At 43.6% G+C, this 25,877-nt stretch overlaps 1 protein-coding gene across 1 annotated transcript; it reads left to right on the top strand.

Moving 5' to 3' along the window:
• Nucleotides 1-1,221: 1,221 nt before the first annotated feature.
• On the top strand, nt 1,222-24,966 carry CRLF3 (cytokine receptor like factor 3). The gene is made up of 8 exons (XM_063119930.1): nt 1,222-1,380; nt 6,913-7,120; nt 10,236-10,323; nt 11,409-11,586; nt 13,304-13,526; nt 14,791-14,923; nt 20,950-21,062; nt 21,535-24,966. The coding sequence occupies exons 1-8, from the start codon at nt 1,264-1,266 to the stop codon at nt 21,789-21,791; spliced, it is 1,317 nt and encodes a 438-aa protein (XP_062976000.1). The 5' UTR covers nt 1,222-1,263; the 3' UTR covers nt 21,792-24,966.
• Nucleotides 24,967-25,877: the final 911 nt, after the last annotated feature.

The following is a 25,877-nucleotide window of genomic DNA, read 5'->3' as shown; positions in this document are numbered from 1 at the left end:
AGCGCCTTTGTATTCCTCTAGAATCGCATGCTTCCAATTTGTTTGATTGTCATTGTAATTCTATACGTGTCTACTCAGATGTAAGTCCCATTGAGTTCAATGGGGTTTGCTCTCAGGTAAGCGCATATAGGATCGTAGCCCCCACCGACCCACCCCGTAGTCCCCTTCTCCGTTTTTCCAGGACTTGGTCCGCGGTTTGGGGGTTACCTTTCCCTCTTCGAAAAGAGAGACTCCAGGCGCAGAATTTTTGGGCTACAATTCGTCAAAAATTGTGGCGCTTTAAAGAGGAACAACTTTATTTTGACATAAACTTTCGTGGACTAAATAGTCCAGCTCATCAGGTATATGGAGTACTATGGAGTTTTTCAGGTTTTTAAACAGTGACGCTTACATCTCTCCGTAATACTCTATGCATCTGATGAGATGGCGGATAGTCCACGAAAGCTTATGCTAGGATAAATTCGTTAGTCTTTAAAATGCTAGAAGACTCATTGTTTTTCTTGCAACAGACTAACACGGCAGGGTACCTCGAGTCTAGAAATTGTTACTATTTATGAGTACTCCGAGGCTGCTTCATGCTTGATCAGAAGATCTGTGGAAATGACAGCCTTTACTGATCACAAATTTTCAAACTGACCCAATTGGTATTCCTTTTATGTTTAATAAGGGAAAGACTTGCGCTTTGATAGGAAGGGATCCGCAAAAATTCTAATTGGTTGACTCCTAGTTTATACCGTCACTAGCGCCCGTTTAATCCCAGTAAAGACTTTTGAGTAACTTTACTTGGAAGTAAATACCACTGCGGTCAATGAAGCTTATTCCCAAGTAAGTGTTAAGCCCTAGGCTTAATACACTTGCTTTAGAGTCATCCTTACTCAAAATAGTGTGGCTTACTTTCGAGTAAACTTGCACAACATCGGGCTGTAGATACCTCTTGGCTGAAAATACTGGAGTGTACTTTTAAGTAAAAACTAAACGAACTACTCTGAAAGCTAATATTGCATTTTTATTTACACTTTATTTAGGAGTAAGCCCATCGGAACCAGTGGGGCTTAGTCCAGAGAAAACGTGGACGGGATCGAACTGCATATGATCGCATTATAAAAGGCAAGAAGGGAAAAGGCCCCACCCCTTTCCTGCCTTTACGCGGCTGGATACCCGGATATTATTCACTTCCGGGTGTGAGGCTGCTGCCAGTAGTAGGTCCGTCTGTCGCGGCCTGCCGTCCTCGCCGCCAGCCGATAGTTGGTTGTAGACGGGGGAATGGAGCTGGAGACGGAGGCGTTGTTGCAGGAGGCTCGCGAGAGCATCGAGGCAGCGCGTACCTATCGCCGGGAGCTGCAACAGCGCCTGAAGGGGCTGCACCTGGCCCGCCAGCAGGTAACGGGGTGGGCGTGACTCTGCTTGTGCCTGCCCGGGGATCCCACCCTGTGTGAATGGCAGCGGGTGGGGAGCGGATGCTAGGTAACGAGAAGGGATTCACCCTGCCCCGCAGTGCACGGATCCCTTCGAGGCTTGGGGAAACAAGCGAGTCAGTGATGTGCTATACTATATCAGTCTCTGTCCAGTTTGCAAGCTCGGTGGCATTTTATCTTTGATGGAATATCTCAGCTGTTGCTTTAGCCCGCTGCTGCAAAAATATCATTGCCAAGTGTATAACTTACTTGGCGGAGTGTTCAGTAGAATTGCCATGTTCGTTTGCTGGCATGGTTCTGTGCCTTATAACAGCTGCTGTGCAGGCAAAAATTCCATTGGGGAAACTGTTCCCAATGTCGCAGCTAGTGTGGCATTAGCAGGAGGGGAGCTTCTATTCCTGCAAGTATCTGGTGGAGTTTGAAACATTTTAGATCCAAAGGGAGGGACAGAGCAGCGGTGAGCTAGTAGCAGAAGGCATAGGAAAATTATATTGCTTATAATAGTTTAGGAAAGGCTTTGTATGCTGGCCAGAACCAATGTGGCCTAGGGTGTTAGTGACTTGCCTAGAGCCAATGTTACTACAGCGGATTTATAGTGATCCCTACTAGCTGATCGTTGTGATAACAAATAAGGAATGTAAAGAATTTTGTAAACTTAAATGCTCATGAGAGAGGATTATAAAGTGTTTCAGGGAACTAATAAACATACACATATAAATGGAACTCTTTCCATTCCTGTCCAGAAACAATCCACATTGAAGTTGGCAGCACTCAGCATACTATATCTCTGTATAGTTGCTTTCAGACTGTTTTTATATTTCGAAATGAATGACTTGTTCATTGTGATTGTGATGAGAACTCCAAGCATGATCCTTGTGGGAGCTAGTTTGTTATAAATGCAACCAGTTTTAGATATAAGTTCTCCTGTACTGCTTCAATGGATGACTTTACATATTCCTAGCCTGTTCCAAAACATGAAAGGCAGTTGTATCAATTTAAAACTAGATTCAATTAATAGTTCTGGAAATTATGTAATATATAGAATACAATTATAAAAGCAGTCTCAATTACTATAATTCCTCATTGTAGCGTGGTTAAATACACAAGAGATTGAAACACCTTGTTCTATTTCAGAAAAAAATCATAATTAAGTGGACATATAATCTACTATAAAATTATGGTATTAAGAAAGTAGATATATATTCTCCCTTAACACTCGAGTTTGGGGTCACCCAAGGACATTGATTAGTAGTAAACTCAGGAGAGAGAGAGAAGAAAGAACTTCTTCACAGAACATGTGATTAACATATAGGGTTTGCTGCAACAAGATGTAATGGCCATGGGCTTGGATGCCTTTAAAAGAGGTTCGGACACATTCATGGAGTAAAAATTAATCATAGGAGCTGATGAGAGGAGAAAGGAGAAGAGAGGTCTGAAAGCATGCTGCAGTTCTTTCCCTCAATTATTTTTCTATGCCGCAGTGAACTTTGCTTAAATGTAATAGCCAAAGTTTTTTTATAGACTTCCCCAACCTGCTGGTTCAGCTTTCTCTTGGAAGAAGCTCAAAAACACATTGCATTTGGGATGCAGTAGAGTATTTGATCACTGAGGTTCATTGCAAAAAACATTAAAACCTTTGTTTCTTATGGAATAATTGTGTGTGTGTGCGCATGCAACCTTTCAAACATTTGGCACAATTGAATAGAATTAGGATTGCTTAATTCAGTTCAAATCTTGATAAAATAGTTAAGAGCAGAGACACCACACTGATAACAAAGGTCCGCATAGTTAAAGCAATGGTATTCCCCGTAGTAACCTATGGCTGCAAGAGCTGGACCATAAGGAAAGCTGAGCGAAGGAAGATAGATGCTTTTGAACTGTGGTGTTGGAGGATAATTCTGAGAGTGCCTTGGACTGCAAGAAGATCAAACCAGTCCATACTCCAGGAAATAAAGCCAGACTGCTCACTTGAGGGAATGGTATTAAAGGCAAAACTGAAATACTTTGGCCACATAATGAGAAGACAGGATACCCTGGAGAAGAGGCTGATGCTAGGGAAAGTGGAAGGCAAAAGGAAGAGGGGCCGACCAAGGGCAAGATGGATGGATGATATTCTGGAGGTGACAGACTTGACCTTGGGGGAGCTAGGGGTGGCGACAGGCGACAGAAAGCTCTGGCGTGGGCTGGTCCATGAAGTCACGAAGAGTCGGAAGCGACTGAACGAATAAACAACAACAACAAAAATTCAGTTCAAGTCTTGATTCTGCCCCCCCCCACAATAAGATATTTTATGATACAGATTCTGTTGCTATAGAAATCCATGGTAAACTCTGATAGTACCTTTGGTTTATATCAGGACTCTGGGCCTGTTTCGCATGCAAGGGCTGCCATGTAGAATCTTAGAGTTGGAAGGGGCCATTGAGTCCAATCCCTTGCTTAGTGTAGGAATTCAGTTGAAAGCATTTCTGGCAGATGGCTGTCGAGTCTCTGCATGAATACCTCCAGCAATGGAGAGCCCACCAACTCCATACAGTTGGTTCCATTGTCCGACTGTGCTGACCATTAGGATGTTTTGCTTGATGTTCAACTGAAATTTGCTGTCCTGTAATTTAAGTTCATTATTTCATGTTGTACTGTCTTGGATGATAGAGAAGAAATTATGGGTTAGGGTTAGGTACAGTTGTGCTGTTCTGATGCAGCTTTTCTTTCAATGATGCTATATTTGCCTAGTACAATACAATAAGTTGCATTCACGTAAACAAGACTCCTTGCATCTCATCCTATGCCAGCCTTCCCTAGTTTTGGAACCTTCTCAGTGTATTGGACTACAATGCCCATAATCCCCAGTCTGCCTGAGCATGGTGACTGGGAATGATGTCAATCACGGTGCAATAGCTCTGGAGGGTACCATGGCGGGAAACCTTTTTGCCTTGCACTGTAGACCAGAGGCTTGAGTGCAAGAGGCCTAAAAGATTTGGGGGGGAAAGTTATTCTCTTCTCCTTTCCTGCCACCTCTGTTTCTTGTATGTAGCCATACACTTCCTTTTTCTTTTTTGAAGTACTGAAATAACAAGTGAAGAAAAGTCTTAACTGCATGGGGAGTACAAAGCCCTAAGAATGAGACTTAAAGAGGAAGTCAGCTTTACATAACCGTAATGGAGCATCCTGTGTTGTTTGTCAGTACTTCTGAAGATCATGAAGTTACATCTGGCTAACATCTCTGCAGTCTTTCTGTATGAGAGGCTTTTTTACTTTTCCATCTGGCTTCTTCAGGATTGACTTTCCCCCCTTCTCAGTAATCTTCAGGCCAAATTAAATGTATTAGCAGTATGCTTTTGGTATTCAAGTAGCCTTAACCCTCTAGGAGTTTGAACTGCATGAGCACACCACTCTCCCTCATGGTAGGGAGGATGTAACAAGCGATCTGAGCTGTCTCATCTTCAATTAAATGTGGTTCAAAAACTATTTTGTTACTTTCCCTCTACCAGAGAGGAAGGGATGTGCAAGGAGATTCCAAGGGTGAGAATTCTGCCTAATCTTTTGGCAACTTTGGGCCTGTCTATATACCCTATTTTCCCTGTGGAGGCTGTGTAGTGGCACTGCATTGATTATGCAACACAGCCACGATGGGGCTTTCCCCCAAAGCTGCGCATTTAAAAAGACTTACCCCAACTTTTTGCTTTGCTGAGAGGTCACCACCGTATTTCCTCGTTTTGGTGAGCTTGCTTTGGCTTTGGGGGTGGGTGAGGGTGGCGTTCCACGGAAGGGTCACGACCACTGATAGGTCACAGGAAGTGTGGGAAGGCCAGGCAGAAAGCCCACCCTCTCTCTTGCCCTGGGTGTTACCTGTTCCTACCCCGCAGCGCCGCGGGGTTTTAAGGGAACGCCAAGACAAAGCAGCTCTGCAAAGACAACCCCTTTGACAGTGATGACAGTGATGATTAAAATCAAAATTTCAGTCTTGAAATTATTATTCATTTCATTCCAGTGTTCTGCTTGGAATAAATTAGTCATATGTTGATGGACCTTTCTCAGTTTGCACTGTTGTCTTCTCTTCCTTTGGATTGGTATAATGGAGGGGAGAGTTATGGAAGAACTGAGAGTGGGGGCAGCCTTGTGCCCAGTCATTCCACCTTTCTCTGGTTGTTGTGCAGAAACTGGTCGGATGGCCCTTAAGCTTTGCTCTTTAACCATATTGGCTGGATCGTGCTTTGTTCTGTTTTGTTAATGAGAGGTGTTTAGACTTTGGGTGGTGGGGAAGAAACCCACCACTGAATTCTATTATAGTGATTTCTGCTTTACCACCATAGTGCTACTGAAAAACGTGCCAATTTCAAGACCTTTTGATGCATAATACCAAGTGACAAGGTACCAAACCACACATGATGTGGGAGATCCAGAAATCAGTTCAACTTCTTTTTGTTAAACTGTAAGACAAGTGCAGGTTTTCACCCAAAATTGATTGGAGTGATGGAGGGAGGGGACGTTCTACCCTCACATGTCATTTCCCCAAACTAAATCACCTCCCTGCTTAAGCTGCTGTCGGCTCCCCGGGAGAAAATAGGTCTCCTTACCTCAGCAGCTTTGGGAAGGGGTGATTTATATTGGGGACTTTGCTCTTCAGACTTGGGGATACAAGTTTGGCTGTTAGTTTTAGCTTTCTGACAAATGTTAGCTGAATTATATATGCAGGTTTGTTATAATTCTGTTCTGTTGTACTCAGTGGTTTTGAGAGTACTCCAAAACATGTTGCATGACTTAATCCGTAACCCAAGGTTATTGTTAGTAACTTCTGCAAGCTGCATGGGAAAGCTTCAAGGTAGGCTGCAATCCTAGGTATATTTACCTTGGAGTAAGTCCCATGGATTTCGGAGGCACTTCCTTCTGAGTAAACATGTAAATATTTGTGCTCTCAATGTGGCAGGGCAGTTTTAGGAACCACCAAAAGACGTCCTTTTATGAAAACCTGTCAAGAAATAACGTGCAAGACCTACTGCAGGGGTGGACAACCTTTGGGCTTTTGAATGTTTTGGCCTACAACTCCCATGATCCCTCACTATTGGCCATGCTGAGTATGGGAGTTGTGGGCCAAAACATATAGAGGGCCACAAGTTGCCCACACCTGATCTACTGGGTTATGTGTCAGGAAGAGTTTCAGGTCCACTGTAGTGCTGAAACTGCTCCGTGACATTGTGTGTGTGTTTGTTTGCGCATGTGTGTGTGTACTTTTTAAAATACTCTCCATTTCCACCGCAGAGCAAAATGGTGAAGATGGTTCATTTTATTCTCTCTTTATCCTCCCTGTGCCCTCTTTTTTTGGGGGTGGGTGGGTGGGATACTTTAAGTTGACTGTACTTGGTTCTATTTTGGGAATGCCAATATTGCTTCCTCCCAGCAAATATGGACACCCACATTCAGAACAGTAAGAGCATTTTAGCCTTGGCCCAATCTACCCTCATCCGAGGCTTCATTTCTAGTGTCTATTGTCTCCTTTCAGATCAAAGACAGTGCTGCACTGACAAGGGATGTCCTTGAGCAGCATTTTAGTGATTTAAAAGGGACCTTGAGGAAGCTGCTAGATGAGCGGCTGGTGACCTTGCTGCAGGAAGTGGATGCCATAGAACAGGAAAGCATCAAACCGTTGGATGAGTGCCAGAAGCTGATAGAGCATGGAGTCGGTACGGCTGATGAACTTGTCCGGGAAGGTAGGAAGCAATTTTAAGAACATCTTCACACAACCTCCCTCGCCCCCATGAATTGAAAGTGTGCATGAGGGGGTTGCACTAGGTAGTCCCACCCCTAGGTTGAAGAGGCCCCATGTATGTCTGGAAGTATGGATTGGCCCTACATGTGTGTCAGTGTATTTGCCTAGGGCTCTTCTGTATGAGAGCTTTGACTCTTGAGTGGGATGGAAATGTAATAAAGGAAGATCCCTATGTGTATATATTAGCATGCATATAGGGCTTGTTCATATTGCTACTGGACAAACGGGGCCCGCGGCTAGCACATGTGTTTTTGTCAAAGGGGGCATGATCTGCTGGTGCAACACCGCCCCTCCCCCCCATGCACATACATCTGCATCAATGCATGTGGGGGTATGTGTGAATCTTTCCTAGGGATAACTATTATTTATATTTCTCATGTGATAAGCTGAGGGTCATTCTACTAGATAAATGGGGATGGAGCACAGCTACTATCAGGCTAAGAACTCAGACTCTGGGGACATTTTAATCCCCAGAGGAGGGTTATAGCATAACTATGGAGTTGTTTTGTCTGTGCAGTATATAGTTTTATGGACACCGTTATCAGCAGCTCCTAAACTGAGCTTGGCCAGTGGTGGAATCATAGAATAGTAGAGTTGGAAGGGGCCTATAAGGCCATCGAGTCCAACCCCCTGCTCAATGCAGGAATCCACCCTTAAGCATACCTGACAGATGGCTGTCCAGCTGCCTCTTGAAGGCCTCTAGGTGGGAGAGCCCACGACCTCCCTAGGTAATTGGTTCCATTGTCTTATTGCTCTTAACAGTCAGGAAGTTTTTTCTGATGTCCAGCTGGAATCTGGCTTCCTGTAACTTGAGCCCATTAGTCCGGGTCCTGCACTCTAGGATTGAGAAGAGTTCCTGGCCCTCTGTTGTGTGACAACCTTTCAAGTACTTGAAGAGTGTCTCCCCTCAGTCTTCTCTTCTCCAGGCTAAACATACTCAGCTCTTTCAGTCTCTCCTCATAGGCCTTTGTTTCCAGACCCCTGATCATCCTTGTTGCCCTCCTCTGAAACCTCTCCAGTTTGTCTGCATCGTTCTTGAAATGTGTGCCCAGAACTGGATGCAATACTCAAGATGCTTAACTAATGCCGAATAGAGGGGAACCAGTACCTCATGCGATTTGGAAGCTATATTTCTATTAATGCAGCCCAAAATAGCATTTGGCGTTCTTGCCGCCGCATCACGCTGTTGGCTCATATTCAGCTTGTGATCTACAACAGTTCCAAGATCTTTCTCACTTGTCGTATTGAGTCAAGTATCCCCCATCTTGTAACAGTGCATTTGGTTTCTTTTTCCTAGGTGTAGAACTTAGCATTTATCCCTATTAAATTTCATTCTGTTGTTTTCAGCCCAGCACTCCTGCCTATCAAGATCACTTTGAAGTTTGTTTCTGTCTTCCAGGATATTAGCTATCCCACCCAATTTTGTGTCATCTGCAAATTTTATAAGCATTCCTTGCACCTCCTCACCCAAATCATTGCTGAAGAGCATTGGGCCCAGGACTGAGCCCTATGGTACCTCACTCATTACCTCCCCCACAGTTTGAGAAGGTACCATTGATAATCACTCTTTTACTCCGATTCTGTAGCCAACTGTGGATCCACCTAATACCTGTTCCATCTAGCCCACTTTTAGCTGGCTTGGTAATCAGAATGTCATGGGGTAATTTGACAAAAGCTTTGCTGAGGTCAAGATATATTATGTCCACAGCATTCCCACAGTCCACAGCAGAGGTTACCTAATCCCCAAATGAGATCAAATTAGTCTGGCATGATTTATTCTTGACAAATCCATGCTGGTTTCTAGTAATCACTACATTGTTTTCAAGGTGCTTACAGATTGACTTATTTATAATCTGCTCCAAAAATTTCCCCAGGGATGGATGTCAGACTAACTGGTCTATAGATCCCAGGTTCCTCCTTTTTGCCCTTTTTGAAGATAGGGACAACATTAGCCCTCTTTCAGTCATTCAGCACTTCACCCATCTTCCATGATTTCACAAAGATAATAGACAGTGGTTCTGAGAGTTCTTCTGCCAGCTCCATTTTTACTCTAGGATGCAGTTCATCGGCCCTGGAGATTTGAATTCATTCAGAGAAATTAGGTGTTCCTTGACCATTTGTTTATCAATCTCAAACTACAATCCTGCCCCTTCAGCTTGTACTTCATTTTTGCCAGGGGTTCACAGACCCACTTTTTGGAGAAGACTGAGCCAAAGTAGGAATTGAGGACTTCGGCCTTTTCTTTTTCATCTGTTATCAATTTGCCATCCTCATTAAGCAGCTGAACCACAATTTTTCCCGTGTCTTTGTCAGCAGCTTTCCAGGAAGATGTGCGGCTGCCTACCACTGCCCCACATCTCTTCCTACATTGCCACAGTAACAGTTAGTTGAACTTGCCCGATAACCTGATGTCATCCCATTTTAGCATTTCTCCACCTGCACCCCTCACTGCAAGCAGCAGGCAGTGAAGTGAGGCAACGAAATGCTGTGTACAGTGTGACAGGCATGCATTTATTTAACAACATTACTGTGAAGACGTAAGTCAGCCGCTGCCCCGTGTCCCCTGTAGTGTGTAGTTTTGCCCTTAAGCCACCTTATTTGATATAGCTGCAGTTCTTTAATTGGAGTTATCTGGAACTGAAGCAGCAGTCTGAACCTTGCTAAATGTTTGCCTTTCCACAGTCTTAGGATAGACAGGGCGAGGCTTCATAATAGCTGTCTGTCTCCTGTCCTCAGTGGTATCAAATAAACGGTATCAAGTTTTGAGCTAGCATTCTGCAAAATGGCTGATTCTACCCGCCCTTGTTTTAATTCCATTTCCTGTGCAAAGCATGATCCTATTAGACCAGATTCTTTCCCTGCCCCACCCCCAATACAAACACTCACTCTTCATTGTAGAATGTGATCTTTTCCAACAAGACCATAACAAGCTTTAGTACTCACTCAGGATCAACGTCGGCTCCTCATTACATGAGCCTATTTGGGATGGGGAAACCTCGCATCTCAAGTGTCACCTTGCATTTCATTAGGAATCTTTCTCATCCTGTTGATTCCAGGAGAAAGTGCCATCCGTGGAGTTACGCGGGAGGATGGTGACAAGCTTTGCAGCTTCACCAAAAAGGCTTTGCACATTCAGCTGGATAGGTAAGAGGCATGGATTTGCATTGGAGGTTCAATACTGCCAGGAGTGTCTGATGTGTTTCAGGCTTGGTTTAGAGCAGGGGTGGTTGACTGCAGGGAGTCTGGGGGTTGTTTTTGTTCCCTGGACTTATCCTGTGGCCCTTCACCAATGCCACCCAAGTGTTGAAATGGCATCAGTGGCGTTACAGAGCACCAGATATCGGCCCTTCTGGTCTTCGTAATGGTAGAGATGTCAATTTCTTTGGTTAAAAAAAATCACCCCCACCCAATTCTGCAGGCCACATGTTGCCCACCCCTGGTTTACAGTCCCATTTTTTCATTTATTAATGAGGAAGAGCTCTTGTTTCGAAGGTACAGCGTAGACTTTTTTGGCCTGATCCTACGTGAACCAGCTGGACTGGTACTTATAATGGTATTTAACTTTCAAGTGGTTCCAATTAAAGTACAGTCTGATTTATCATTAGAGATAAATTGAACAGCTTTGATTTTGGAAGAACTGAAAATGGGAAACAGGAAACTCAATTAGGCTAAGCTTTAGCTACTAAGGCTGCAATCCTATGTCTATGTCCACTTTCTTGGGAGTAAGTCCCATTGGACCCAGTGTGACTTGCTTCTGAGTAGACATGTCTAGGTTTGCACTGTAAGAGTTTTTCTGACATCTGAAGCTTGACATTTGTTTGATTTTATTTTCTTTATGATTAGGCTCTTCAAGTACTAAGTTAGGTGTGTGCGCGCGTGTGTCTTTAAACAAATCGAGGGTGCTTCCAGACAAAAGGCTTCTAGCACTGCCAACCAAAAGTCATTGTGCAGATATTTTGCTCTTCAATGGATTTTTTTTCCTGATAAGAAAAAAGGTGGAAGAAGCACTGGGAAATCACAGGAGAGTTACATAGGAAGAGGACAATGTCCATCCCACCCTTGACACAAACACACTGGTAAAATTCCACAAATGAGGCAGAATGATTGCACAATAAGAGCTTTACCTGGAAGCAACCTAAGGGCTCCAAACTCTGGTTGCATTTTTTTAAGGGTGTGGATGAAATGAATGGCTTATCTCAGCTAGTATTAATAGTATTTTCTCCCTTTAGTTTGCCAGAAGTGCCGTCGTTGGTTGATGTACCGTCGTTATCTGCCCAGTTGGACGATTCTCTCCTTACAATAGTGAAAAGTCAGATCTTCAACCATGGAACTGTGGCATCTCAACCGCCGGTACAGATAGAAGAATTGATAGAGAAGCCTGGGGGCATCCTAGTGCAATGGTGTAAGGTGGGCGAAAGAGTGTTTTCCGGATCAGTCACTATATACATTTCCTTCCTGAGTTGGGCTTAACAGAGCAATCATGGGGGGAGCAAATCCGTAGCAGCTGAACCTCTGCTTCCTATGCCTTATTGGGCTCACATTGGTGGAATGGAAGAGTGTTTTTCCCTCTTCCTCTATTATTGGCCTCTTGTGTTTTTATCACTGTTCCCTCCCATTTCTACCAATGGGCGGAAAATAAAGTTAGCCCACTCCATGGCTGGTGTAGTTAACTCTATTTTGGGGGCATGTTTGTTGGGGGAATGGGAGGGCTTTTGACCCTGTCCATCAGAGCCTCCCAGTGCGTACCTGGCATGCCCCCAGAATGCTTCCTTTTTGCCCTTTCCACTGCCTGACGTATGATGGCAGAGGAATGGCATCAGCACCACTTCCTGCCATTGCTTCCAACGGAGTTCCACTGTATCCTCTGGCTCTCTGGGAGAGATCCCCTTCCAGGGCTAATAGGATCCCTTTCCAGGGCTTAACAAAACAATCCTGGAAATGTTTACTCAGAAGAAAGTCCCACTGTGTTCTGTGGGTCTTACTCTGAGGTAAGTGTGTATAGGATTGCCACTGAAGATGCTTTGGTTTGGAACGGTTTTGTTGATTTGATTCTGACGCAAGACGACTTGCCATCACTCCAGCTTCAAGGATTGCTTTGGCTGTTGTGTGGGGGTGGGGGCTGTGTCCCATGCATGTAAAACATCTGCTTTGGCTTGGCCTATTTTGTACATTTTCTTGGCTTGGTCTGTTTTGAACATTTTCTGCCGGCTTCTTGCGGTTCTCAGAAAATATGCTGCATCTACACCCAAAAACTGAGACAGGGAGTACAAAAACCAAATCCCTCTGTGTATCCTTGTCCTAAATTATTTTTCACTTGAAAATACAGAATTGTTAGGAAAGAAAGCCAAGACGTTTCACATTAAATTAAAGGCTCTCCCATGAGTGTATAATACAAGCAGCAGTTATTAATCCTATGATTATATGGCTTATTAATACATACTTTGAGATGATGCCCTCCTTAAGTTGTCATTAATCCAGTGGTCTATCTGAAAGAGATCCTAAGAGATGGTCCTTGCCTCTAATCTTTTATGCTCACTCAGGATGCAATCCTATGTGTGTTTAGGCAGAATAAAGTACTACAATTCCCAGCATTCCCCAGCCAGCCATGCAACAGTGTTCAAGGGAGTACTTTTATGCCCTGTAGGACAACATTTTCCCTTGTTTGTGACTTCTTGCTGCACAGGACTGACACTGTGTCATTTCTCCCATATTTTTTCTTCTGAAACTGCATAGCAGATTCAGAATAAAATATGTAAACTGAGTACTCTTTGCAATCATATTTTGTATGACTGTTACCTGTTTTCACTGTTTCTTCTGAACTTTTTCCTGGGCATAAGATTCAGACCCTATTCCTCTGATCTGCAGAATACAGCCAATACTAAGATTGTTATTCTATTGTCATTGTGGCAAGACAGCTTGTGTTGTTCTGCCCTTCCTTGGAAGAGGTTTCTCCTGCTGTCCTAAGCACTACCTTGCCCAATGTTTACCTAAACCTGTATGGATATATACATACTGCTGCTTTGCATTATTGCCTTGACACTTTTCAGTTCAAACAGCTAGTGTGACAGTCTAGAGAAGGAAGATTAAAGATGGTGTGTTAATTGACTAAATTACTCTTGTCTAGGTTGACGAGGACTTCATACCACAAGACTATAGGCTTCAGTATCGCAAGAGTACTGCCAGTCACTTTGAAGATGTGTACGTCGGCTCAGACACAGAATTCATAGTACTGCATATTGATCCCAACATTGATTACCAGTTCAGGGTGTGTGCACGAGGAGATGGCCGCCAGGAATGGAGTCCATGGAGCGTTTCTCAAATCGGTCGTTCCACTTTAGTGCCTCATGGTATTATTATTATTATTATTATTATTATTATTATTATTATTATTATTATTTTCATCATCTCATATTTTATTCAATAACAAAAGTTCGTAAACATCAGATACTATATAACATGACATCAAACACTTCAACATATCGCTTCCCGTAAGGGCTTCCGATAGCTCCTACGAATAAGTTGCCTATCATTTACTGTGCTTTTGCTCCAGATGGTTTCATTTTAGTTCAGTGATCTTCACTGTTTCTCAAGCAGAAGCCACTTTGGCTCCAGGTATCACCATCAAGCCATTTGGGGGCCCTGTGCACTGTGTCACTGCAGCTAGCTAGTCATATTGCTTTTTGCCTCTTGGGCTCATCCTGGACCATAGCTAATTGCTCCTGCATCCTCCTCTTCCCCCTCCTGAACCATCTTACAGCTGCCAGCAGATCTCTTGACTCCCCACCCCCAAAACCGCCTCTAATAATCCAGATCAAAAAAGCTGGCCCACCCCTAAAGCAAACAACTTCACATGTGCGCCCGCACACACACACACGGATGCACTTCAGGTGACCAGGAGTTGCCAGTGGCCCCAGGCCTTGCAATGAAGAGCAGCACTTTAATTGTATTTTGTTGTCTTCTCAACTCTAGAGATACTTATTTGAAATAAATGACATAGTTTCCAAGCAAGGCTCTAATCCTGAGCATTCTTACAGGGGATGTAAATCTCGTTCTTATGAGGGTGTAAGTCTCATTGACACCATTGAGTAATCAACTTTGGATCAGATTGTGAGTTTGTTTAGGATCAGAGCATTGTTGTCTCTTTGAAATTACTGATTGCATGTATTCGGTGGGACTGTATTCCCGTCTGAAAATTATGCATCCTTCCTGTCACAACAAACATACCCCCCTCCCTCAAAGAGAGAGATGCAGCACAGAGAGCCAGTGTGGTGTAGTGGCTAAGGTGTTGGACTGGGAGTTGGGAGATCCGAGTTCTAGTTCCCACTCGGCCATGGAAACCCACTGGGTGACTTTGAGCCAGTCACAGACTCTCAGTCCAACCTACCTCACAGGGTTGTTGTTGTGAGGATAAAATGGAGAAGAGGATTATGTACGCCGCTTTGGGTTCCCTGGAGGTAAAAAGGCGCGATATAAATGCATAAATAAATAAATAATTTTCCCAGGGTGTAAGGCAGTGGTGCTAGCAATCTGTGTAGTGTTTTATAGCCTTGCTTCATATCTGAATTATGGGTAACTGTATGTTTTGGTAACTATTTGTGCTTGCTTTGTCAGAATGGACACCTGGCTTTGAGGGTTACAGCCTAAGCAGCCGAAGGAACATAGCACTTCGAAATGATTCGCAAACAGCTGGAGTGCTGTACTCCAAGGCTCCGACCTACTATTGTGGCCAGACATTGACATTCCGGTAAGGAATGGTGCATAATAGATCACTTAGCTGTCATGTTTTTCCAAGTAGAATGTCACGAATTGATACCTTTCTGCCTCAAGTCATAGCTGACACAAGTATGTTCTAGCCAGCTGACGTGTTGACTCAGTGTCTGGTAATTTCCATGATCTGTATGTGAACCCTACCATCCCCTTATTCCCCCCCCCCAAAAAAAACCCCCATTAGTACAAAAATGGTGCAACTTTGCTTCACCCCAGAGCTGGCATTGGGGATCGCTGAGCACCTGTTGAGGCCCACATCCCAGCAGGGCCCTCCACTACGAACTCCCTGTGTCTGCTGGCCCTGTTCTTACTGTTGCTCACCTGCCCTTTCCAATTGGTGCAAGCACCAATGGAGAGCCTCAGACGCCATTTGTCTTGCCCTCTCCTTCTGGGCCGTGGTATGGATTGGGTCCAGAGAGAGGAGGCAAGCAAATGGGCAGTGGTGATGGTGATAAGGGGGTGGGCCCACTCAGGGTGGGGCATCTACTGAGGACATCTGGCTCAAGGTGCTCCCCCCCCCTGGAAATAATCTGGAGCTGACACTGCTGTGCAATCAGGAGTTCTACATTTCATCTCTTAAAATAACAGCCCCCAAATTCCTCCATAACACATTCATGAAGATAAATGATTCATAGTGTAAATGTAATAGCTGGGGGGTTCAAAGAATCACGAAAAGAGTCCAAGCGGCCTTTAGACCCTTCTCAACAGCTGCCCCAAGTGGCACTTGGCAACCACTTTCAAAACAGGGCTGTTTCGAGTGAGCAGTTTGTGACAGAGCATGGTTGCTGTTCACAGAGTAAAGGAAATTATTCCTCTGGGATTAGCGCAAATGCCTTGCATGAGCCCAAACCGTTCTTTGGCTCCCAGCTGTGATTTATTTTCGTTTTCCTGACTTTCGTCAGTCATTAAACCGAGTTTGGGTTTTGTTTTTATTAGATTATTTTTAATTAGATTTTTCTTTTTGGCTGATGGAGAGGAAAGGGGTGTAGGTCGTAATAATGGGGAGAAAGGCAGTATGGAGGCTCACGGGGAAAGAGATGGGAGGCTGACATGGTTTCTTAAAACTGAAAGTTGGGAGTCCAGGATAGGTTTGAGATGCTTTTATATGTTGATGCATATAAAAGCCATGTATGAGTGTGCTGCAGAAGTTGAAATGCTGAGATTCCTCAGTGGAATAGACACGATTGGTGGAACGGATTCCCTCAATCTCCTGTATCCCCAAGATCTGCTCTGGAGGATTTGGACCCTCTGGAGCAGAATGGGGGAGAGGATATGGGGGGTGCAGGAGGGAAGGGAGGCAGGGGAAATCCCATTGTGCAAGTCTCCTCACATGATATTGCCCAAAGGTTTTTCTCCCCCTTCTATTCATTAGGTTCTAAGACTGGCTGGCCTTAATTATTTTTGGATGTCTTAATTCTAGGGCCTCTTAAAGCCTTAAATTGTTCTGATCGGTCCCTTAAGCAGATTTTTTTTTCTAGAGAAGCTCGCTTGTTCTGGAGCTGTTGCAAAGATTCCAGCTGCAGCTGCTTCTCCTTCCCTATGAGAGTATAGACGTGTCCTTATCCACTCCTAGCCACCTCCCGTTTAATGATAGCTCTGACTAAGCTCAGGATGGCTGCCTTCAGCAGAAACTCCCTGCAGGAGACTGCTTGGGATGTGTTTGCTTTCAGAATTAAGTTTTCTAATTCACTACAATGAGATTAGAAATCTTGGCTGAGCTGCTCCCCCTAGAATTATGCTGTTTTGGCCAGGGAAGGATAGCCTGGTGCCAGTTTATTTATTTATTATTTATTTATTACATTTTTATACCGCCCAATAGCCGAAGCTCTCTGGGCGGTTCACATTTGTAATTACTAGGGCAAGAGACTTATTTTCTGATTTCACGGTCACCTAGGTTTTGCAAGCCTTGCTTAATAGGCTGCCCAGTTGTTGTAACAAGCTCCATAAGGTCATCAATAGGTCTGTGCTCCGGGTCCTCCTGGCCTTCTGCGGTCAGGTCGGTGGGCACATGGCACTGGGCCCATTTGGCTATTGCACTCAGGCTTTGGGCTTCCCTCTTCTGGAAGATCTGTTTGACTCCCTCCTTCTTGGCTTTTCACCAGGATGTAAGTGCTATCCCAGGGGACAGTCTGAGGGTACATGATGCAGCCCCCTTGCTGAAGCTAAGCAGTTCCGGGTCTGGTCTGGTCCTGGAAGGGAGGCAACCTAGGAACCCCATGTATGCCACCTTGGGTTCCAAGATAGAAGGAAAGTGGGATTTAAATGTACTAATAGATAAACTTTTCTGTTCTATAGAGCATTTGTGGGGTTAGCTTTATTCTACTGCATTTTTGATTTATTGGTTTTCTGTTGTGTTTTGTTTCTTCTCTCTGCCCTAAATATTTGGGGGGTTAACAGTTTACACCTGGTGTGGTCATCTTGTGGCCCTCCAGATGTTTTGGCCTACAACTCCCATCTGTCCTACTCAGCATAGCCAATGGTGACGGATGATGGAAGTTGCAAGCCAAGAGTGGACGATCACAAGTTGCCCACTTGTGCTCTAGAGGCAACAGGCTTTGGAGCTTGATGCTCTGTCTGGCTTCCAATAAGAATTTGTCATCTAATTTCTTAGATTCCCACCCCACCCCCCTTCACAATAATTCAGTAAAATAAATCTTTCTGGCTCTGGGTGTGTTCAGACTTGAGCATGAGCCTTGGGCTCTCTTTTCTCCTCATGTACAGACATTTAATATTTTCTGATTCTAATTTGTGACAAACCAAACCATCCCCACCCTTTCTAGAAATGTCTCTGAACAAAGGGAATGGTCAGACATGACCAGGTATCTTATAGGCATGAAAATCCGCATAACTGCACATCCTTGACTCGCACTCCCTGTTCATTCCCCTACACTGTGACTCAGCCTTTTGTTTAATAGGTAAGGATCTATTAATATTATTATTATTATCATCATCATCATCATCATCATCATTGTAAAGTAAGTCAGGGTTCACCTGACAACCCTGCAAGGTAGGCTCCTGGAACAAACGTCCTGAACTCCCAAGTTGCCCACCTCCCTGCCCTGTCCACAACCGGGATGAGCCAGATGTTCACGGGAATAAGCCACAGACACACGTTTAGGGACCAAAGCAACTTTATTGCAATCACTAAAACTAACACGTAAGGCCTTGGTCATAAAACAGGCCCTTAAAAGAATAGTAAAGGGAAGATTAAGGGAAGGGGAAGGAAAAGGGGATGTGGACAAGGAAGAGTGAGGAAAGAAGATGAGGAAAAGCTCCAATACTTAGCCATTACCCCAAGAAGCATTCATACAACCCCGCACCCAGCCAACATCTAGCTGGCCTTCTCCAGAATCCCCACACATGTTAAAACATAAAAAAAAACCTTTCTAACTCCGGGCAACCTCCATGCTTGAAACGGACCTGATCTTCCCACTTGACATATGCAGCTTTGAAAGCTCAGCTAAAAACTTTTCTTTTTCCTAAAGCTTTTAAAACTTGATTTTGTTCTGACTTTTATACTGTTGGTTTTACTCTACCCTGTGCCTGTTTGGTGCATTCTCTTCCCCTCCTTATTGTTTAATTATGATTTTATTAGAATGTAAGCCTATGCGGCAGGGTCTTGCTATTTTATTGTTTTACTCTGTACAGCACCATGTACGCTGATGGTGCTATATAAATAAATAATAATAATAATAATAATAAGAATAATAATGCACCACCAAGGAAGATGAAGGAACTTCATCATAAAGCTTTTAATCTCTTTTTGGGACCCCTGGTCCCATGACCTGAGTAAACCAATCAGTGCCCTTCCCGGGCTATAGCCCACCCCCTCCCATAGGGGCCAAGCCACCTCTTTTTCCCCACAGCTGGGTCCCGTTAGTGTGTCCAACGCCCTGATAATCTCCAGCTGCCAGTGGGAGTTGGACTGGCTCGAGACAGGAATGACCTTGGCTGGCAGCCACCAAAGCCTGGCACAGCCAGTTTGAACAATAGACCAAAGATCCTACCTAGGGGCAGATCTAACACCCTCATAGCAACAGCAAGTTAAAGGGACAGATTTGCACCCCTATCCTTCACAATCATCACCACCACCATCCTGCCTTTTCCCCCCGTACTGAGACTCAAGGTGGTTTACAAGATTAAAACATATACAATAAATATGTATGAATATACATTTAGAAAAGTTATGAATATAAATTTAGGAAAGTTTTCTAAATTTAGAAAAGAATTAAACTGACCTAGAGGACCTATGATCAGGTCATCCCTGGCATTGATTGGTCAGTTGGAATTTCCAGTCCAGTGGTGGCAGCCTACCTCTGAAAGATACACAAAAAAAGCCGCTTTGCAGGCTGTCCTACCTCACAGGGTTGGAAGTGTTGTACAGGCAAACCGTGATTTGGGCTTGCCTGCAAACAAGTTGAAAAACCATTTCAGCTTGCAAGATATTGCTGGTTCAGGGCAAAACGTAACCATTCTAATTAAACGGAGCTTCCATGGACCATCGTAATATATTTCAGCATACCAGTTGCTGGAGTGTTGTGGCACTAAGTAGGTGCCACTAAGAAACAAACTTTAATGCAAAACTTCCACTCTAGTGGACAATTGAGCCCTTGGCTATAAGTATGTAAGTTTAAAACAGTGTTTTTAAAATTGTACCACCTGACAATTTATGATTAAGAACGAAGCTGCTGCTGCTTCTAAATCTCCGGTTTACTCTCTACCATCAGTCCTCTTTGTGGATTGCTTCCAGCTGTAAGACTTCTTTACTCCCCCTCCCCACCCCACCCCCACCCCAGGTTTGTAACGCAAGCCTCTGGCTATCCGAGACTTTTCCTGGAGGACAGGAAGCCTTGCTAGAGTATTAGCAGTACAATATGGTTCCAATTTTGAGTTGTACTCAAAATATTGTGAAGAAATTAACTCGCTATTGCTCAACCTGCCCCTTTGGAAAACCCATATCAAACAATATAATTTCCTACTCCGAAAATATCATGCTTGAATTTCTCTGTGGTTTGGCATGCTTTCCATATCCACTTTGTTTTCATTATGGACGAGAGGAAATTATGTCATCTCTATAATAAACTGGCAGAGGGTTTTTTTTCCTTGAAGTTGTAGGCACTGCTGACCAGAAGGAAGAAAACATTTAAAAGATTGAAATATATTGGCTTTTCACTGTATAGATCCAATCTATGGGTACTTTGTTTCATTGGTCAGCCTAATAACATTTCACTGTAAAAATATATATTAAGGGAATAGTTTGGCTTCTGCCCTTTTCCATTAATAGCTCTCTGACCCAAGAATATGTCTCTTTTCTTTCCCGTACAATGTCTGGCACATTTCAGGATTGGTGTTTAATAGATTGTGGGCTTTCCCTGAAGCCACAACAATAGATTCCAAATGGGGATAATGGAACTTGGAAGGTAACTCTTCCTGTTTTCACTTGGGTTCGGTTTTTGTATATTCGTTTATATACTTTGTCATGACATCCGACCTCAGACGGTTTCCATTACTAATATAAAATCCAAGTCCACAATCTACTTTGAAGGCTAGTAACAAATGCTTGCCATTTGTCTCCTTGCTAGCGAAATGGGGAGGAGTTTGGTCATAAGAGAGCACCCACGTAGTGCTAGTGGAATTAATTGTCTTCCAAAGCATCCTTTAAAGACAGCTACAAAGGAGGGATTAGCATTTTTCAGGGCTGCAAAATGTGATCATTCATGTTAGCAAACATTTTGTTAGCTGATGCAGGCAACCAGGGAACTCAGATGTTTTTTTATTCAGGCAGGAGTTTGGCATCTAAGCTGATACTCGGCTGAATTGGGTTTTAATCTGGTGGCCGCTGTTATTTATTTCTTGTCTCTTATTTGTGTTTTTCTTGGACGTGTTAATGTTTTAATGGTATAGCAGTTACTTTCAATGTATTTTCTTGTTATAATGTACATGGTTCATGTTAAAAATTCACACTGTAGTTGACCTCTTTTGTTGTTGTTTGTTTGTTCCCAGGATTGAAACCGTTGGCCAGCCAGACAAAAAAGACAGTATAGGAGTTTGTGTGGAGCGGCAGAACAGCTGTGGTTCTTTGCAGCGTGATAAAGCAGTGTGCGTTAGCACAAATGGTGAGTTGCTGAAGAACAGGTATGTGAAGGTCTGGGAAAAATGTTGCCGGGGGCGGGGGGAACACCACCACCCCAAATTCAGAAGAATCCATTTTCATCCTGGGATTTTTTCAAAAATTTGGAAGGAAGCTGGTTTTTTCCAATGTTTCTGTGTTGTTTTCCCATTGTTTCCAGGGTCTTTTTTGGGGCAGGGTTGCAGGGGGGTGCTTTCATGTCTCTACTCAAGAATTAATCTGCAAACACTTTAGGTTGTATCCAACCATGTCATTCTGCTGATGGGAAGCACTTTTGTCAGCAGAAACAGGAGAGGGTAATTCCCTCAGTTTCCGATGCAGATGGCTGGAAAACACCCGGCAACAGATATTTGTGCAACGCAGAGGGCTGCGGTGGGGAGGTGAGAGAGAGAAAGTCCCATTGCCGCAGTAGACCTCTGCTAGTGTACACTAATGTTTCTTGCGTTGTCTTGTTTCAGGGGCTGTCTTTGTCAATGGGAAAGAGATGACAAACCAACTGCCTGCCATTACCTCAGGATCAGCCGTGACGTTTGACATGGAAGCTGTGAATTTAGGTCCTTCCAACAATAACGAAGGCGGGAGCTTCAAACTCAGAGTGACAATTAGTTCCAACAACAGGGAAGTGGTCTTTGACTGGGTACTTGATTATTACTCTGAGTCTCTATATTTTGGGTGCTCGTTCTCCCATCCGGGATGGAAAGTGCTGGTATTCTAACTTTTAGCCTCTGAAGCAGCAGTGGTTTTAAATTGTTGCGCTTGGTGATGCAATGATTTGCTAGTGCCGACTCTTGAAACTCAGTGTGTGTTTAGTATACTGATGTGAGAGTCTGCGCAGGAGTGAGCCCCTTAATGAGTATTACTTGAACACTGTCCTCTTTACTGGATTCACTTAAGATATTGGAGAAACGTTTAGAGTAGTCTGATAAATAAGTAAGCTTTCATGGTTGCTATCACGGTATTTGTTTAGAGTATTATTATTTTTTAAGAGGGAGGAAAAATCCAGAGTTGAGCCTATTACTTGCTCTTTCCTGTGTGTGGTTATGCTTACTGAACGGCTCTAATTTTACCTAATGCTGTCTTTTTGGCTCAGGGTTAATGGACCAAAGTTATACTCATGTTATCGTATTCATCAGAGTAAGGTACTGAAATGGAAACTTTAGTTAGGCATACTCTTGCCAAAGCTTCATTTCTTTTGTCTATTTGGTGGGGGTGCTTCCTGACCTGTAAAATGTCTTTTTTCCTTTGGTGGTATCGCCATTTACTGCAGCGAAGTAGAGAACCCTGTTTAAAACATTTCTTGCGATGTGCAGTCCCCTTGTGCCTTAGTTTCAGGCTTTTGTTGAACAGTATTGTACATGTTGAAGAACAGGTTTCAAGGAAGATCAGGCAGCTCTCCAGTTCGTCGCCACTGGATGATCGCATGGCGCATGTTTTGCTTCAGAATCATGGCAGTGAATCCCATAGGTAGTGCCTTAATCAAGATGCTGTCACTCATTCCCAAGGGAAATTCTATAGGGATATCTCTTTTGTGTAAGATGGTTTTGTTTCTCTTCCGAGCATTCTTAGGGAGCCCTAGAGGAAGGGGCAGTCAAAACAGTTCTTAAATAGTGCTACTACACTCTTCCTTACTCATGCATGAGTTCGAAGAACAATTTTGCAATAACTTAATGGGTGAGGACGTTCTGGTATGTGAATGATTTCCACAGTAAAGGGAGAGTACTATGTAGAAAACTGTACATTCAATGTTTTGCTGATTTGAGCAGGGTAGTAGTATTAAACAGGGACTAATCGCTGTGCAGCATTCACACAGCTTATGCAGCCAAGGCCTGAATTATAAGCTTGTTTGCCTGATTCAGGCAAATGTAACCATGCAAGTGAAATACTTAATTTTAAATGTGGGGGCCTCACTTAAATGGTTTGTGCTGCTTTAAGCATAGGAGTTTACAGAAATGGGTGCCCATGCACTTCTGTTTTGGCAGTAGCTATATTGCACCAGGAATATCTCATTAAACATTCCTTTCAGCTAGTGCCTAGCCTAAACTGTAGCTGTTCAGTCCTGGGCAGAAGCTTTTGCCACAGTACTTACCACAACATCCTGTTCAGATAAGCAAGGTAAGAAGCTGTTGATGAAAAAGAAACCCAGCAGGAAACATCCCTACTGTACCATCACAACTCTGCACTGATGGTAGGAGCCCAACTGCAGGCGCAAGAGCTCCAGTGGCCCTTAGGTTGGGATTGTAAGGGGATGATAGTACCCACTTTCTGTATCAGGTGAGAGCTTCTTCCTTGTACTGAAACCTCAAGCTCAGTGGTGGCAGCCACTTTGGTTCAGGAAAGTGTGGCTGTTTGCACCAGACACAATCCTATGGTCTAATGCAGCCTTCCCCAACCTGGTGCCCTCCAGATGTTTTGGACATCAGTTTTCATCAGGCCCAGTAAGCCTGGCCAGTGGTCAGGGATGCTGGGAGTTGTAGTCCCAAACATCCGGAGGGCACCAGGTTGAAGAAGTCTGGTTTAATAGAGCACAGAATAAAAGGTGCATTGTATTGTAGAACACAGAATATAGGCTATTAAGATTAAGGGCCCAGGAATATTTTTCCTCCTTTGCCTCAGCTGTTCTGTAAAAAGCTGGGCTTGTGTAGACCCCAAGCTACATAGACCGAATTCCTCCCCCACTTCCTTGAAATCAAGCTGTACCAAAACAACTCTCTTGCACTCAGACAATCATCAGATTGCCTTATTTTCATGTTGATGTAGGTTGAGGGTGTTGGACTTCCTCTCAAAGAATGTCAAAAGCAAACTGTTTCAGCCATACGTTTTCTGTATCTCCGTATTGATCTATGTGAGTATGTACTTGAAATAAAGAGTAAAGCAGACCGAGTGTTTTTTATTTTTTTAAAAAGGTAGTACTACGTAGAAGGATGTGATGTTGTAGCAAGTTCACTCTTGGTTCTGAAGGGTACAGTCACATGCCATAGAGGATAGGAAGCCCCTCCATATATATTGAACAAGGGCTTGTAAATGTACCTCTGTAAGGGTATGTCCTGCTAAATGAACTGGCAGCACCTCCCCCGAAGGATGGGCAGAATCTACTCACAAATACCACATGTGCAAAATCCTTGCTTAACAGCCTTGGTTTATACATGTGGAGGGCACATGCCAAAAGCTCTATTTTTTCAGTGGCCTACTTTGTGTAATGCAACCTACCCCATCTTGGTGCCCTCCAGCTGGTTTGGCAAAACGGGAGTTGTAGTCCACATTTGGAGGGCACCAGGTTGGGGGAAGATTCATCTTGGGGATTGCCTGTGAACTAAGGCTTCACTCCCACAAAAGTTGGGCCTTCAATTGAGAATGTACCTTTCAGCCCCATCTTCCTGCATGAGGAATACGAGGAGTGATTCCCCGTTACTAGTCCAGAGCACAGTGTGTGCCATCTCTCATGCTGTTTCTGGTAGAGAGACGCATTTCCCAGTATTAGCTGTCCACAGCCGGAAAACGTATTGATTGGAGGGGATGATCCTTTTGAGAGGAAAAGTCGTGTTTGTGTAAGGTGCACTAGGAAACATACTCAGGAGGGCTATGCAACATCTTGGCTTGAAGTGGATAATGAGGACCAAAATGCTTGATCAAAGAACTAATCTATTTTCCAGTGATAGATATGTCTGGCCGGTTAGGTTTTTGTTTAAAAAATACTTGATACCTCTACTTTGTTTTCATATTTAACAATTTCTGTAAGTATTTGGTCCTTTTCCAGACATTAACCATACAGTGTTACTGAGATGACAGTACTTGGAGCCAAAGTTGGGATGGAAGTATGTTTATGAAACTTGTGTGTATTTACCTCAAGATACTTTGTATCATGACTTTTTAATAAAAATTTTGTTCACCTGCTTGACTGGTATTATTACATAGTTACTTACTATATTTTATCCTCCTGCTCCTGCAAAGTCTTTGGGATGGTGTATATTGCTTCTCTGTTCTCTTACCACCTTTCCATCTTCCCAGTCGTCTGGTGAGGTAGGTTACACAGACTGTGACATGGGCATGATCACCCACTTAGCAGAGATTTGACCTGGTTCTAATCAGCGCTAAGCCTCTTTGGCTGGGGATCATTACCAATCCCTTTTTTTATGTGGTGAAGTTACTACCTGGTGTCTGTGTAAGAAAGGTGGGGAGTGAAGGATTGTGACATTTCTTGCCCTCCTGCAAGATGGAAGGGCCTACTTAGTTTTTAAATTTCTTTATGTTGAAAGCCTCTCGTACATTTCAAGTAATGGTTGAAGTACTGGAGAGATTTTTTAGATGGTTGCAAAAAACAAACAAAACAAACCCAAAATGTGGTGGTAAAATTCTGTATTTTAAACCCAATTTGGAATGAGCTCCTCAAAAAATGTATGCATGGTGGCTGTCTAAGAAAAAATTACAATGCATTCCTACAAGGCTCTTGGGCATATAGTGGGGATTTATTTATTTATTGCTTTTATATACCACCCCATAGCTCTCTGGGCGGTTCACATAAAACATTTAAAATATACTAAAAAGTAAAACCCACAAAAACGTGCAAAATTCACATACATTTAAAACCACTATATCACTTTAGAAATGATGAGGCAAAAAACCAGACCCAGGCTCATTACATATTGCTAAATGCCTGGGAGAAAACTCTTGACCTGGCACCAAAAAGATGACAATGTCGGCACCAGGGGTCACCACAGAGAAGGCCCTCTTTTGTTGCCATCCTGCGAGCTGTATCAGTCAAACATGTTAACCATCAGTCTCAAAGTACGGCAGTTTCCTTAAG

The sequence above is a fragment of the Elgaria multicarinata genome, chromosome 3 (assembly GCF_023053635.1).
Source record: "Elgaria multicarinata webbii isolate HBS135686 ecotype San Diego chromosome 3, rElgMul1.1.pri, whole genome shotgun sequence".
Classification (NCBI taxonomy): domain Eukaryota; kingdom Metazoa; phylum Chordata; class Lepidosauria; order Squamata; family Anguidae; genus Elgaria; species Elgaria multicarinata.
This window is presented reverse-complemented; position numbering and strand designations above follow the sequence as displayed.

Bases quoted from the DNA above. Each gene is read 5' to 3' on its own strand.
- CRLF3 (XM_063119930.1), top strand. From the start codon at position 1,264: ATGGAGCTGGAGACGGAGGCGTTGTTGCAGGAGGCTCGCGAGAGCATC. The intron at 10,324-11,408 runs GTAAGAGGCATG...TTCTCCCTTTAG, and splicing joins TTGCACATTCAGCTGGATAG to TTTGCCAGAAGTGCCGTCGT. The intron at 21,063-21,534 runs GTGAGTTGCTGA...GTCTTGTTTCAG, and splicing joins AGTGTGCGTTAGCACAAATG to GGGCTGTCTTTGTCAATGGG.